This window comes from Puma concolor, chromosome A1 (genome assembly GCF_028749965.1).
Source record: "Puma concolor isolate L17-30 chromosome A1, mPumCon1.1.hap2, whole genome shotgun sequence".
Lineage (NCBI taxonomy): Eukaryota > Metazoa > Chordata > Mammalia > Carnivora > Felidae > Puma > Puma concolor.
Window position 1 is genome coordinate 76,273,351 of NC_141667.1, and position 17,194 is coordinate 76,290,544.

Genomic DNA, 17,194 nt, shown 5'->3' on the forward strand with positions numbered 1-17,194 from the left:
AAGCACTAAACTAGGGCATCTCCATATTTTTAGCTCCCAGTAAATTAACAGATAAATAATAACAAAACCAGGAGGGTGTCACTGTTCGTACTTCACAATTAATTCCTTTAACACACATTCATGCACACGCACGCACACACACACACACACACACACACACACACACACTGCAATGACTATATAAATAATCTATTTGGAGATAACATAAAAAATCTAAAGTCTCTCTGAGCATCAGACCCTCTGGCCCCTGATAGGACCTGCAAAGACTGTAAAACCACCATCACACAACAGCTGTTTGGAACTCGGCAACTCCCTGTGTGTCAGGATCATGTCCTCACTCCGAATGTAAAAAACTTTCCTTTAGTATGATGACACCACGTGGCAGCAGGACCATCTGTGTCCCTGCCCCAGAGAGAATTTTTTGGTGAACCAAGTTATGTTTATGGCCAGCTGAAGCTCAAGCTCAGCCTGCTCAGTGTCAGAGAAGCCCATACGCAGTGTGTGTAAGCAAGAGGAAAATGACCTCAAGGGGCAGGCGACTGCAGCACCACATAAATAGATTGGCAGACGTGTCAGCCATGCATATTAGTCCAGAGTGCAGTCCTTCGGGGACTAAAGTCCAAAGACAAAGACATTTGTGGGTTGCCGGTCAATCTGGAGCATTGCTTCTAATTTTTCTGGATGTGTTTTTGACAGGAGCTTAAGGGCAGTTCAATAAATTAAAATGCATTTACATGGCAATGAAGAATTAGCTTGACACACAGAGTTATTTAATTACCAAGGTGCTTTGCGTGCTGCTAAAGTTAAGACCATGTCAGCCTTTCTGGGACAAATCTTTATTTTCAGGGCCATGTGGCTCAGCCAGGAATGATCCCCTGGGTTGGAGCTTGTCATTTATATAAGAGGAGTCTCCTCACTGACCCCCATTTCCATAGACAGCTCTAAATAGATCGGTAATCTCAATGTCAGACATCACGATGAAGTCAGCGCTGCTAAGGCCAAATGTCCCCCTTCAGGGATGTGGCCTCCCTCTCGGAGGAATTGTAAATGAAGTCATACCCCATTTGCAGTCTTCAAAGCGTGTCAGGGTTGCTGTCTGTTGGAGTGACATTCAGAGAATTTCTTGAGGCATCAAGAGGTAGGCATATGATGAAAGTCTGTTTCCATGCTGGCAACATCAAAGCACAATTGGTAAATGGTGACCTTATATTATTAGGTACAGGGACAAATTCCCCCAAGCTATGCACTGTACTGATCATATAGGAAAGGGGGCACCACTGAGGTACAGGCCCCAAGGAAGTCACCCTGAGAAAGACGTACACGGAAGCTCAGAGTCAAACCCTCAGCACTAAGTTGGACAGAAAGAAAAAGGGATAAAAGCATGTGTGCCTCAGCTTTCCTAGAATTTCTGTCTACTTCCAAGTTCAAAGGTTTATAATTGATTTTGATCAGGAATAGGTGACAGATGTATTAGCGGTTTAGATCCTCCCTTTAGCTAACCCAGGTCAAGGAACCTAGTTATCTTGAATAAAAGTAAGATAGAAAAGCCAAACATCACCTATATTCCTTTTTCAGATATAAATCAAAATATGTTAAAGATTTAGCTTGACATTATTATAGACAGTGAGAATGAACAGACTTGAGTCATCCATGATGAGACCTGACAAGACCACATGGTTGAATACAAAGTGCTCTGTACTAAGAGTTGGCAATCCCAGGTCCCACATCTGACTGAACCCCTTATGACCCAGTTATGGCCCTCAAAGAAGTCACTTTACCTCCCCTGGTTTCATTTTCGTCATCGCCATGAGGGATTGAATCACTAAGGAACTCTCTCATCCATTCCAATCGTAGGATTCTATTTCATTTATCCCATGTATGCAAACTGTAACCCCCTTTTCATCCATTCCTTCTGAAAAGTGACAGTCTTTTCTGTTGGTTTAAGATTTTCAGCCACTGCACTATCCCAAATTCGTTTCTCTAGGTCCAGACATCTTGACTCTGGTGGTGGGATCTGACATCAGTCGCTGTCCCAATACCCCTTGGCCCACCTGCCGCGGCTACTTACATAAAAGGACTCACTCCGGTTTTGTGAAGGGTTGGAGGAAGAGGTGGTTTGTGCTGAAGCATGATGGCTGCCTCCACTATTACAGACATAAGAAGGTAAATTTGCGGGGAGAGGTAAGGTTGGAGTGGGTAGGAACAAGAAACCCTGGCAAGTGCAGTCAGTCCATTACCAAAGTAGTGTCTTGTAAGGTACCATGTTGTAGGATTCTGGAAACAGTGTTCTCTCCCGTGGCTTTTAGAGTTTTCCTTCCTCAGAGGTACAGAGAATTGTAATTTATTTTCTCTGCTGCTGCATAAATCAAGGCTGGCATAAATTTCTATCTCGTTTATTCCTATTTTCAGATCCTCTGTGAAAATTTCCTTATCAAAGCCCAGAAAATAAGAACCAAACTGCATACCTAGTACCCTAGAGAAATCAAAGTGGACTAAGGCAAAGTGCAGTAACATCTCGCTGGACTACAGAGCCTGCACACTGTTCCCTAGGTTACAGGGATTGACGTTAGCAAGGCTTCTGAAGCCTCCGAGAAGCTGCCTGGAATACCTTGTTTGATTTCCCAGATTTCAATAGACCTGCGATTTCTGACTATAGGTGGAGGATGGATTCTTTGGGGGAATGTTCTCCAAATAGGCAAATGCAGTCCTTCTCCCAGACTTTTCTCATTCTGCAGGTGTGGGATGGGGCCTGTGCCCGGGGATCTGGGGAAGGCACTTCAAGTGAACTACCAATCTGCAGGCCATGTCCTGTCAGCGCAAGTGTTTTCTTAGCCCCTATGCAATATGGTGTTTAATTTGTTTATTTTTTACTTATTTTTGAGAGAGAGAGACAGAGACAGACAGAGCATGAGTGGGGGAGGGGCAGAGAGAGAGGGAGACACAGAATTCAAAGCAGGCTTCAAGCTCTGAGCTGTAGCACAGAGCCCAATGTGGGGCTCAATCCCACAAACCACAAGATCATGACCTGAGCCAAAGTTGGACACTTAACTGACTGAGCCACCAAGGCGCCCCTAATTTGTTTAATCAGATGCAAACATCATAAAATTCAGAGATTTCTCACAGAAATCCTGATTTCCAACTTCTCTTGAAAAATTCCCTAGCGCACTTGTACCGCAATGTTTATAGCAGCACTCTCAACAATAGCCAAAGTATGGAAAGAGCCTAAATCTCCATCAACTGATGAATGGATAAAGAAATTGTGGTTTATATACACAATGGAGTACTACGTGGCAATGAGAAAGAATGAAATATGGCCCTTTGTAGCAATGTGGATGGAACTGGAGAGTGTTATACTAAGTGAAATAAGCCATACAGAGAAAGACAGACACACATGTTTTCACTCTTATGTGGATCCTGAGAAACTTAACAGGAACCCATGGGGGGGGGGGGGGAAGGAAAAAAAAAAGAGAGGTTATAGTGGGAGCGAGCCAAAGCATAAGAGACTCTTAAAAAATGAGAACAAACTGAGGGCTGATGGGGGGGGGGGGGGTGGGAGGGAGGGGAGGGTGGGTGATGGGTATTGAGGAGGGCACCTTTTGGGATGAGCACTGGGTGTTGTATAGAAACCAATTTGACAATAAATTTCATAAAAGAAAAAAATTCCCTAGCAACAGTTGGTGGGAGCTGACTAGCAGCTGCCTCTTCTAGGAGCACATGGGCTGTCCAGTTCAAAGACGAGCTCACTGTGTCCTACTGACTTCTACCCTGTTGGCTTCATTCAGAACCACATGTGTGAGCTACCTCTAATAAGTGTGAAAAACAGGAGTTTGGGTTGTTTCCCTTGTATGTGACACAATCTTACTTTCTGAAACAAGGAAAGAAATATATATCAATTAAGAAATCAATACCCTTTGTAAAATGAGGAATGATTTTGCACATTGAATCATCGTGAAGAATCCCTTTTCCTAGCTTGTGAGTCACTTATTCGTGACATACACAAAGAGGTGTCTGACTTTTGCAGGAATGTGAGCCATTGCCACTTTGAAAAAACTTTGTCTCCCTCCAGTGCAGGAAAATAGGATTCTCTGTAATCAAGATGAGAAATGATGAGCCAGCCTTGTTCTCTATATATTCTGATTATTAAAGTGAAATAGGCCAGAGGTTTCCAATGTGGGTATGCTTCAGAAGCCCCTGCAGAGTTTTCCAAAGTACATGCAAAAACCATCTCCTTCCCCCAAACCTCCTGAATGGGATCCTGGTAACCGTATGTTCTTTTCTAAGCTCTTTCAAGGTAATTCTCATAGAACTGATTTGTAACCTGGGTGAGTCCCAAGGCAAAGTGCATTCCCATCTACAGTCAGAAGACAAAAACAAAAACAATAATGCAAGTTTACCAGTTTTTCTTTAATGGGATAGAGAGTTCTTTATCTTGAGATTGTATCCTTTCTACCCTTTGCTGATAATTTTTGTTTCCTTGTCACTATGTGACATAGTGACAAGACAACCTTAACTTTTCTTTAATGGCCTTCCTTAGCAAAACAAATACATAAAGCAACCTATGTCAAGTACCCCAGTCCCTGAACATTCTCATTATACAGCACTGAGCCCAACCATTCTCAACCACCTGATCCAATATTTTCCTTCGACCAGCATGCATAATAGCATTTATAGTAAAAAAAAAAAAATTTAGGTTCCCCATTCTTGAAATTCAGAATGGTTCATGGGATCCAGTGTTTTAGGGCTGGATTTGCCAGGTGGCAATCTCGGGACTGCTGCTGCCTGCAGATGTTATGTTTGGCTTGCATGATGTTTTTATAAATTTTTTAATTAAATGCATTCGGGTGAAGCATGTGCTGTCCAATTTGCCATAATCCCTGGTACTCCTCATTTCCTTACACTGAGTCCAGTCATTTAAATTACACAGTAGGCCCTCTAAGATTTTGAGTGTATGAATCCTGGGGTAGAATTTATGTGGAAAAATTAAAAGTGTGGTGGTATTGTGGTTAAAATTAAAATAATTTTTTTAACTGTTTCTAGTCCTCATTGGGAAAGAAATGTGGATCTTATAGTCAGTTTGGATACAGAACATCATTGGCACAATAGGTTTTAATGTGGAGATAGTAGAATATAAAAATAAGGCTTTATTATTATTATTATTTTTGATGAAGGACCAAAATCAGATCCCCTATGGAGCTACAAATTCCAGAATACATTATGTATGATCTTTAGAATAGACAGCAAGGACTGAGAAGAATTAAGGGGGCATAATAAGAACATGCCAGGATAAATTAGCAGAAAATGAACTCAGCCATACAGTATTCACTCAAGCAATAAATATTTATCAACTGCTTTTATGAGCCAGGCATTATGCTAAACTGTGGAAACATATATGAAAAAGAGCTGGTACCTGCCCTATTTGTGCTAATGGTTACATAGAGGAGACTGATATTAAGGAATACATTCATGGGGCACTTGGGTGACTCAGTCAGTTAAGCATCTGACTTCAACTCAGGTCATGATCTCGCGGTTTGTGGGTTCGAGCCCTGCGTCAGGCTGTGTGCTGACAGCTCAGAGCCTGGAGCCTGCTCCAGATTCTGGGTCTGCCTCTTTCTCTGCCCCTCCTCTGCTCACACTCTGTCTCTCTCTGCCTCTCAAAAATGAATAACCATTAAAAATTTTTTAAAAAATAATACATTCACAAAAAAAATTGCAATTCTGAATAGTGCTATAAGTAAAATTACAAGGTGAGAGAAGAGAAAGTAGCAGTCTGGATCCAACCAAGAGATATAATCACACAGTGATTTAAATAAGTGAAGTTTAATACAAAGTTACTAAACTATGATAAAATAATAACTATAGGCTATAAGAAAACTATATGGTATGGGGTGGGGGAGGGGGTCCCCAAGCAAGGACAAACTTAGAAGTAGTTAGAAGTAGGACCCCTCTCCAAGGCTGGAGATTCAGATCTCCTTGGGAAATGTAGTTGAATCCACTGAATCGCAGGGAAGCTCACTGGTTTGCTGGGCCATCCAGGGGCCTGCAGATCAAGTGTGCAATCACAGAGCAAACAGGAAGCAACACTTTGGATCACAGATGGGGCAGATGTACAGAAACAGGTAGCCTATGCATGGCTAGGTAACAAGAGTGGGGATGCCAGTGTGGCAGGAGGCCTGGAGCACAAGGTGTCCTTGTAGGAAAGATATTTCTGGAGGGTGGTGGTATGGGGAAAACTGCAGGAGACAAATGTAGGGAAGAGGAGAAGTGAGCACATGGAATCAGGGTGCCAGCATGGCCAGGAGACCTGCAGCATAAGATGTCCATATGGAGAGGGTCACAGGAAGGTGACCACTAGGCCACACTGGAGCTGCAAGGTCTACAGGGACAGCATGTTGGGACAGAACACCCCCAGGTGTCCACATACCCACACTGCAGGGCCCATCCTGAGCCACTGGCAAAGGCAGGAGCTCCCATGCTTCCTCCAGCAATGTGCCTCCAGCGCCCTCTACTGAAAAAGCTTAACACCACACTTACTGTAAGAGAACTGTAGAAAGGCATTCCATCCATTATTGCGGAGCCTATACTGAGAAGTAAATTCGGAGCTGAGAATCAATAAGTTCACAACTGGCACGAAAGTAAAATGGAGGGTCTAGGATAAATTAAGAAAAGGGGGAATAGGTAATAAATTCCTTCTTGAGGATATAATATTTTAGCTGAGGCCTGAAGGTTGAATACAAGTTAGCCAGACAGGAAGTTGGAATGAGCATTCTCCAGGCAGAAGAAACAACACGTGGGAAGTCCCTGAGCTGTAAAAAAGCTTGCCAAGTTTAGATATCTCCAAGAAAGCCCAGTGTGGTTAAAACAGAGTGCACAGAGGAGGGTGGGGAAGGTGGGGGGTCAGGTTAAAGAGTTAGGTAGGAGGTTGGTGATATGAGAGGTCTGAGTCAATGACAGGGATCTTTGGATGTTCTCCTAACTACAATGGAAAGCCACCAAAATATGTTAGGCAAAGGAATTGTCTAAAGATTATTCTGACTGTTACATGGAGAATAAATTGGAAGAGGATAAGAGTGGAATGGAAATACCAGTTAGTTAGCTAGTCCCATAGTCTAAGCAAGAAGAGATAGTGGCCTTGACCAGGGTGGGAATAATAAAACTAAGTGGACAGATCTCCACACATATTTAAATCTAAAATCAACAGGATTTGGCAATGAATTAAATGTGTCAGAGAAAGGGGATATAAGGGACAATCAAGGATGACTTCAAAGTTTTGGCAAAAGTAACTGGCTGGATAAGGAACCATTTACTGAAGAGGGAATAGGTTACAAGAGTACAGGTCAAAATGAGATTAGTTGTTCAACTTGAACTACTATGCTATATATAAAGAGAGAATTTATAACATTGTATATACTGCATATGTTATAGTATAGCATATATATAGTACTTAAAGCCACATAAATTGATGAGATTGCCAAAGGAGACAATATAAAGTGAGATGAAAAGAGAGCCCTCAGCTTAAATCCCAAGGGTGGACAGAGTAGCAGAAAATAGGAATAGAGCATCTGGGTGGCTCAGTCAGTTAAGCATCCAACTCTTGGTCTCAGCTCAGGTCATGATCCCACAGTTCGTGGAACGGAGCCTTGTGTCGGAGTCTCTGTGCTTGGGATTCTCTCTCTCTCTCTCTCTCTCTCTCTCTGCCCTGCTCCTCCCATCTCTCTCTCTCTCTCTCTCTCTCTCTCTCTCTCTCTCTCTCTCTCAAAATAAGTGAACTTAAAAAGGAGAGGGAAATATGGAGGGGGGTTGAGAGGGGTAGCCAGAGAGATATAAACAAAAAGTGTGTCATGAAACCACGATTTTTTAAAAAGTTTCAAAAAGGAGGGTTACCAGTGTCTCCCAGTGCTGCTGAAAGGCCATGCCATGATGAGTATTAGGAAGTATCATTGAATTTGGCATCATGCAAGTACTTGGAAGTTTTAGTAAGAGAAATCTAGCTTACACAGCGTGAAATAATTAATGTGCATTGAAAAAATGTAAACAGCATTTGTAGACCAGTCTTTTGAAAAGCTTGCCTATAACATAGACTAGAGAAGTAGTGTGATAACTGAAAAGTATTTAGTTCATTTAGCGTGAATTTAATTACTTATATAATTGGGTTTACATCTACTTTTGTTATTTTTACTTTCCATTTGTCTCTCTATTCTGTTTCTTTTCCTTACCTTTCTTGCCTCCTTTCAATTAATTAGTTGTAAAATTCCACTTAACTTGGTAGTTATTAAGTCTTTTATTACTCTTTTGTGATTATCAAAAATATTACAACATGTGTTTAAACTTATTAGAATTGAATATAAATTTGTACACATACTGATTTATGGGCACAAATAATATGTTTGTGTTACCATGTATTTTAATTCTATACAGATTGCAAATCCTCTAAGATATTATTCTTTTAAACAACCAATATTCAAATATATATACATATATATGTGTATATACATATATGTATATATAGAGAGAGAGAGAATGAGAGAGAGGAAGCATGAGGAGGGAAGGGGAGAGAGAGAGAGAGGGAGAGAGAGAGGGAGGGAGGGAGGGAGAGAGAGAGAGAGAGAGAGAGAGAGAGAATGAGAGAGAATGAGAGAGAATCCTAAGCAGGCTCCATGCTCAGCGAGAACCCCAACACAGGGATTGATCCCACAACCCTGGGATCATGACCTGAACTGAAATCAAGAGTTGGACACTGAACTGACTGAGCCACCCAGGTGACCCAATATTTTTTTATATTTACCCACATATGTATCTTGTTCTATTGGTATTCATCTGTTTCTGCATCTTCAAGCATTTAACCTGGCAACATTTTCCTGAACTTCTCAAGAGAAAGCCAAAAGAACACTCTCCTTGTCTCATTGTGCTTCATTCTGTATATATTCTTTGGACATACTTGCAACTGTATAGTTTAATAGCAAATTAACCCCCAAAGATCTTAATTTTAATAATTATATTGTCAGTACTAGTTCCCATTTGATTTGTTTTCTGTAGTTTCCTGCATATGCTGAAATGCTTCAACTTGTTCTTTATTTTTGAACGTATTTAAAAAACTTTTTTGTCGTTTTTATTTATTTTTGAGACAGAGAGAGAGACAGAGGGTGAGCGGGGGAGGGGCAGAGAGAAAGGGAGACAGAATCCAAAGCAGGCTCCAGGCTCTCAACTGTCAGCACAGAGCCTGACACAGGGCTCAAACTCAAGAACTGTGAGATCATGACCTGAGCCGAAGACGGATGTTCCACCGACTAAGCCACCCAGGTGCCCTTATTTTTTAACATATTAATCATAGTCATTCTAATGTCCACCCTTTATTAGGATCCCTTATAGGTCTGTTTCTGTCATCTGCTTAGAATGATAAGGCACTAGTTTCCATTAGAATGATAAAGGTACTAACTAGTCCCAGATCATCTTAATCTAATCAGTGCTAAAATAATTGTAAGGCAGCTTTCAGTCCTTGTGAGGGTTGGCCTTTTTGCCATTCACCCTGACTCCCAGGGCCATTGTTTGGGGTACTAACTCAGAGCCTGATTTATCTGGACCACCTCCCTGATGGGGTCTGAACTCTATTAAGGCTATTGAAAATTCTTCTTAGCTTCTCAGCCTTTTCCTATGAAGTGACCCCAAAGTTGGGCTCATCTCCTGCTGGATTTTAACCCCATTATTCTTTGCTGTCTTACAAGCTCTCTGAAGTTTTGAAGAGGCATTTATAAATATACCTTGACTTTTCTATTTTTCTCAGTAATAGAGTGGTATTAATTAATTAGTCTGCCATTACCAAAACAATTCTAATGACAGCAGAAAAGGAAGTATGAGGGAAAAGTTGTCTTGTTTCTGTTTTTAAGGTACAAGGTACCAGTTTAAGTGTGAATGTTGCTGAGGGTAAAGTCAAACAGAAAGAAAAAAGTTGAAGATGTAGGTAAAAAGAAATAACTAATGGATATGTTTACCTTATAAACCATCTATCTTAAAATTTGGGTGTATCTAGCTCAGAGGTACCAGAAGAGAAATTGAACTTTATGAAGGTTAAGACTGAATGTTCAGCCAGATTGAAAACAAAAGGAAGCATTTTCTGTCCATTATAGAAAACAAGCCAGCTTTTGTCTGTTCTATAAATCTGTGCATGCAAGAACCCAAATGTGGGTGTAGGGGGTGGGGGCTAGTGGGGACTGGAGACACTTCTCACACTGGGCTTTACAGTGTTATGCTTTAAATACTTCTCTCTATTTCGGGAGTTCTGATCGTCACAGCATATTTACTTTGCTATGTTGGAGGAGGAGCCCAAGGGACTGAATAACACACAATAGTGTGAGAGACTTCATTTTGAACAAAGAGTAAAATTTGGAGCATGAAATAAGATTAATTATTTTGTTATATGTTTTGAATCTCTTTTGTAAGTGAAACTTGCTAATCTTCGATTTCCTTTTATGAAAGGAAAGTGAATGATATTCCCTTCCAATGTTGCCAAAATGCTAACAATTCACTTGCAAAAGCTGTAAAGCTCTAAAAGTAAATGGAGACAGGGCGACATAGGATAGAGTGCAGGATTTGAAGGTGAATCTAGCTCTGTAGCCTCCAATCTTAGAATAGTTTTTTATTATGACTTTCAGTAAACTAAGGGTTACCAAGAAATGGTTAAGTCTTGGTATTTGCCCCAGAACTGATCCAAGAAGCAGAGGAAACCAGGCTCACAGAATTGGTTTGATTGAACAGTAGAAGGAAGCAATAGAGATGATTTCCGATGGCACGTTATGGTTTTGCTTGTTACCATAATGTTTCCATGCTTTTAGATGCCCAGGTAACCATATGAGGAAACAGGATATTGGAGGTCTGGGGAGAAATCTGGCTAGAGATTCAGTTGTGTTAGTCATTTGAATATAGAATTGGCACCATATGCCATGAGATAACCTAGGAAGAATGGAGATTACAACAGAAGGAGCTTAGGTCAAAGCTATTGGGATGAGGACAGAGCCAGTCAGAAGTCTGGCTCGGGAATGAAGATCCAGTATTAGAGGTTGAACAGGAACAGACAATGAGACAAGAGAGGTCTTATGATCCCAAGTGCCAGAGACAAATGTGTTTCTAAAAGGTAGGAGCAGTCAATGGAGTCAAATGCTGCTATGAAGTAATTTCCTTCTGGATACATACCTCTTAGTGGGAGAATGGACCTCCCTTGCTATGGCTGGCCATGTCTGCCTACATCTTTGATCTTACTTTTTCCTGATCTAAGGCAATTTGTCTCTGTCATCCTGAGGGGAAACTCCCTTAAATGCATATTTCTTGTAATATTCTCTCTTCTCCCCTTTTTAAGGGAAACTCTCAGAAAGAGTGATCTATTAACATCTTTTACTTTTTTTCTTAACCCACTGCAATCAGGTATCTGTTTCCACTCACATGTGATTGTTGAAATCATAATCATGTCTAGATTATCCAGGAAAAGAGTGTAGGATGGGAAAAGCAATGGGCCACTGACATTTCATGGGGCATAATGTCTACCTGATAAGGCTCTTACGTGGATTAAATTAAGTAACACTTGTAAACTAATAATTACAGGGTCTTACGCATAGTTTCAAATACTAGATTCCATCTCCTTGATCCATTGTACCCTCTTCTAACTACCTGTGGTCACATAGTTCATAAGTGATTGCAGATTCAAACTGAGGTCTGCTTGGCTGAAAAGGCTGCCTGCCTGCAAACTACCTGCTCCTGGAAGCCACAGTCCCTGTCCCAGTTCCCAGGTTCACACCTCCACACTGGACCTCACCCTGCTAATCTGCTTCTACCCCAGATATCAGCCTTCATTGGCTGCCACCCCACTTGTCCCGACACCCTGACTGTGTCAGCCCCCAGAGAAAGTTGCAGGATAAAAGGGAGGTTAAGGTAAGAACTATTAAGTAAGATGTGTGAGCATTATTTGCCAAGTTCACAGGAATGAAGCAAATAAATACCCAATGAATGGAAGAATGCTTGTGGCATTCAGAAATCAGGGAATGAGTCAATATATGCATGTGATCAATATTATAGGGGCTCTGCAAATTTGCAGTAAGATTTCCAATAAGTTCATTTCTTAAGTTTCAATACCTTATGGAAACCTTAATTTGTAATTTAAGAGATGCCCAGTAGGTGGTGTGGCTTACTCACAGATGATTTTTCAAAGCCAACCACAGACAGTATAGTTTGAATCATAAAATTCTTATTAATGCAGGAAGAGTTTGGAAAAATAATTTAGACCATCTTCCTCCTTTTCCAAAATAGGAAAATAGGGATTAAATAGTATATAATTTACAGCAGAAGATCCAGCACTTAAACCAGGTGGCTGATAGTCACCTGAAACTCTCCTATTTATACTAGATGCTAGCCTCCAACTTCGGGTAACTTCCCCTAGGAAAACCATGCAATCACTAAGCAGCTAAGACTGGGTTAGGAGTGTGTAAGTATACACAAGAAAAGTTTTCTGCCGTGGGATGACCACATTCTTAGGATGGAACTCTATTGGAGCTATTTATACAGTATAAGAAGTCTCAATAAAAAGGGACATTTAAAATGCGAAGAAATGCACTCCTTCACCTTTCTGACTTTCTCCCACCACCTCCTGCTTTTTCCCCTACAACAAAATCCCACCTTCCAAGTGTTCCCCATTCAGGTTGTAAATTAGAAGAAAGCCAGTTTCCAAAAATGGCTTACTTCCCAGCCTACCTCAGAACCCAGAATTCCCAGAGATAAAGGCAAGGTCATCATATCATGTCCACTTCTAAAAGACATTCCTGGGAGAAGTTCACATCCATTCCATTACTGGAAAAATGATTATTGAAAACTTATTATATGCCAGGGATAGAGCTGTAAAAATAGTAGTCAACACCAACTATTCTCATGAAATTTTATTTTACTGTAGGAAGAGACAGAAAAGAAACAAGATAATTTCAGACACTGTTAAGTATTTGGATTTGAGAGTGGCTACAGGGAGGGATGGGATTAGGAGGCTATTTCTGAGGAATAGTCAAGAAAGTTTGTCCGAGAAGATGATATTTCAGATATAACAAAGATCCGGAGGAATGATTTCAGCAGAAGAAACAATTAGTGCAAAGACCTGAAGAGGGAGTATTAAGCTGTCTTCAATCATTATATCCTTAAAAAGCATTAGGTAGCTCATCAGATTGCATCTTCAAACCTGCCACCTGATGAAAAGAAAGATATTGAAGGAACTAAAGTTTAAATGAGAGAAAGGGGAAGCTGGAACGAGTCAGGTGTGTCCCTTTGCCTTAAGGCATAGACGTGGGGGAGAAGGGAGGCCAGCAGTGCGACACTGGGCTGGGGCGGGGGGTTCCAGAGAGGAGACATCACAAGAAAGCAGAAAAGATTTACCAAAGGGACAAACTAAGTCCACCAAATACAAACTGTATTTGGTACTTAAGAGGCACTTAAAAGTAGCTCTTAAAAGAGCTTTTAAAACAGCCTGCTTATTTCCATCTCAGTGGTTCTTAAAATGTAGTCTAAAAGTCACAAATTAGAGGGGTGCCTAAGTGGCTCAGGAGGAGCCTCCGACTTTGGCTCAGGTCTTGATCTCACAGCTTGTGAGTTCAAGCCTCACATTGGGCTCTGTGCTGACAGCTCAGAGCCTGGAGCCTGCTTTGGATCCTGTGTCTCCCTCTCTCTCTGCCCCTCCCCCTCCCCCCCCCCCCCCCCCCGTGCTCTCTCTCTCAAAAATAAATAGAACACTAAAAATTAAAAAAACAAAACAAAAAAAAAAAAAAACCATGGGGCGCCTAGGTGGCTCAGTTGGTTAAGCATCCGACTTCAGCTCAGGTCATGATCTCGTGGTTTGTGAGTTCGACCCCACGTCAGGCTCTGTGCTGACAGCTCACAGCCTGGAGCCTGCCTGGATTCTCTCTCTCTCTCTCTCTCTCTCTCTCTCTCTCTCTTTGCCCCTCTCTCACTCAAGCTCTGTCTCTCTCTCTCAAAAATAAATAAAACATTAAAAATTTAAAAAAAAAAGCTACAAATTTGAATCACCCAGGCATTTGTCAGAGACCTCTGGGTATCATATCAGGTTTTTCAAATCTCAATTTATGGGATGGGAATTATAATAAATAATAGGTTTATTATAATCAGAAATTATAATAAATTATAGATTTATTATAAGTAGAATATGTATTACAATAAATAGACACAGACACACTGTGAATGTCACACACACTAAAGTTGAGAACTGATGCTCTGTAAAATTTGCATTTTACCAGAGATGCAACTCCTCAAAGAGTATGGCCTTCTATTTCTGCTAGCACAGGCTCTGTTGTTCAAAGTAGAAAAAGGCTAGAACACCTCTGAGGAAAAAAGGGAAGATTAATGCATGATAAAAAAACAAAACAAAACAAAACCTGCAAAACATTAGGAACTTTTAAAGAGATCTTTCTTTAATAGTTCCCTTTATAAAAAACACATAGGTCTTTGGTAATGTGTGGGGTTTTTTATCTATAATATATAAAGGAGCCCTTTTCTTTCTAGATTTGAATAAACAAAGGACCTTAGGCTTTCCTCGAGGGTACAGTATTATTTTTCCTATGGATATTGTAATTTTGTGGGCAACATGTTCTCTCCCTACATCTCAAGAGCACTGAGTTCTCACCTCATCCAGCTCTTGGGGATGCATAAGAGAGAAAGTTCCATACATGAAATTGTGGGTTGGGAGGTTGTGACTTCAACTCCCACAGTAGACAACAATGACAACATGGCAAATGCTTTTGGAATGGTGAAGAAAATTAGTATGTTCCTCAATCCACTGGTATCTTTGTATTTGATTTAGAAAACTATCACCAAAAAAGCTAGAGTAAATTTGGACTTCTTACCCACCCACCTCCCATCTGTAATTAGGTACTGAGGTGTTTTGTTTTTTTGTTTTGTTTTTTTACTAACACTTCCACTTACCCAACCCCAATAAACAAACAAAAAGAATAGGATTATATCTGATTGCCTGATACAGCCTGATACATTTAATGCTTGATCTCTTTCTTACTTTTTAGCATCAAAAATTTGAAGAGAAAGCACAGAACTTCTTTCTCCCATAGATTTTTCTGGTAGGCCATAGTGCCTAGCAGTAGCCACGGTTGTAGCAGTGGGGCTTTGGAAAGATGTTTCAAAAGCCTACAACCTTTGCTTAAAGACTCTTCAACCACTGTTCACATTCCAAATGCTTAAAGCAAAATGTCAGAGGCTTCATCACGAAAATTATTTTATGGTTTCATAACACACTAATTTCCCTGGAATTGCCTTATCTCCTTACCTCAGTAAAATATCTGCTAAACCAGCAAAAGGAGAATCAGTCAATTAAAGTTTGTGTATTTGTTCTTCACAAGGAATTCTTAGGATACAAGTTTAAGAATGGACAATTAAGGCAAATTATTCATGAGGTACATATGCCATTTGCATCTTTCCCTTTGGGATACATTTGTCATCGTCATTTACATGGAAGGTATTTGCTTGCAGATCTGCCCTTTTGCCTCAGAACTAGGATAATGTTTCCATTTCAACTGAGTCATCCTTGTCCTAAATATTGCATAGTGGCACAGACTGACATCTGCTGTTTCCTTGGGCCAAACACAATGATGAGGCAAACAAGGCTACGGTCTCCAAATCTCTTGTTGTGTGCCATTTTGTGTAGTGGTCAGATGTGTTTGTATATTGCAAGGAATTATATTGAATTAGTTGCATAAAATCCTACCCAAGAAAATTTTTTTTCCTGCCCAAGACATTTTAAAATAAAAGGCTTGCAAATGGAGTACCTGCTCTAGCTATGAAAAATGTGTTCTGAAAGCACAGAGGGAACATTTGCAACTTGAAACTTTTCATCAGAAATTGAGAGAACTCAAGGTCAGTTTAATATTAATTCCCACCCAGCTCTTTCATCTAACAGATATCAAGTTGCATTTGAGTCTGGTAAAGAGATATAAATTTAGGTCAGTTTAGCCTTCACAGGACAAATTCCTTGAGAAATATTCTGTATCTGTCTATTCAGTCTTGAGTATCATTAGGTTATTTTAAGGTGAAAATGACCAAAACTTACCTTTTTCATAGAAAGGGAAATTCATTTCTGGTAAGTTGAAATTGCCTTTGAATAATTTATAGGGAACAGAGAATTCATCAGATCTCATATCATCAGCAGCCATGAGATTGCCTTGTTCTGTAATGGGTGCTATGGGAACTGGGAAGCTGGAGTTGGTTAGCATAATTTCTAACCAGAATCTCATACAGGTTAAAGGGAGGCAACATTTAAGAAATGGAAAGTCTGAGTCAAAACTATGTAAAAAGGAACCTTAAAAAAAAACAGCCTCAGTATAAAGGATATTCTCTAGACCTCCTACCCCAATGCTGATATTCACTCTACCATAGTTCTCAGACAATATGCAGGGCCTTGTCTCATAATATCACCACCCTCTTCTCCTTTTCATTAGGTGGGGAGGTGATAATAATAGAAACAACAAGATAAAGTAATATAGCCCAATAAAATGAAAACAGTTTAACCTGAACAAAGCGAGAAAAGACCTCCAATTCATTGCTGATTAGCTGCTTATTCTTCTATTCAAATATTAGAATTCTCTCTCCCACTCTTTTCTTTTTAAGTAAACTCTGTGCCCAAGGTGGGGCTTGAACCCATGACCCCAAGATTGCAAGTCACATGCTCTACCAACTGAGCGAGCCAGGTTTCCCTCTCCTACTCTTTCAAACCTGCTGCTGAAGCAACTACCTTGAATCCTTTTTAAAATTTAGAAATTTATCATCTTGGGACTTCCTCTAGATCCCATGTATAATCGTCTTGTTCATTAGTTTAAAATGCTTATTGACCATCTTTTGTGTGCAAGGGACACAGCTGATCATTAGTCTAAAAACCAAGTTGAATAGTACCAAGCTCCTACTCTCATGATGGGTGGTACCTGAACTTAAACTTGTACCTTGGGTTAGATTTCTGCACACATAATGGGGGAATAAATTCCAGATGGAAGTAATAGCCTGGGGAAAGGCTGGATAAGAATGTAGTTGGACCCAACCAAGGACCTCTAAGTGGACCAATTTGATTGCATCGTGAGGTATATGGGGAAGACTAATAGAGACAAATTGTAAAGATAGACCAAAGCCAAATACTAACAAACCTTAAATTCACAATAGA

At 40.4% G+C, this 17,194-nt stretch overlaps 1 protein-coding gene across 2 annotated transcripts in view; it reads left to right on the forward strand.

Annotated features, from left to right (window-relative positions):
* LOC147584243 (uncharacterized) overlaps positions 1 to 17,194 on the forward strand; it is a 124,871-nt gene that overhangs the window by 63,022 nt on the left and 44,655 nt on the right. For both annotated transcript variants that reach the window (XM_086687400.1, XM_086687338.1), the window contains exon 8: positions 1,985 to 2,163. In XM_086687400.1, coding sequence (XP_086543526.1) covers positions 1,985 to 2,163 — 179 coding nt within the window. The remainder of the gene's footprint in view (positions 1 to 1,984; positions 2,164 to 17,194) is intronic.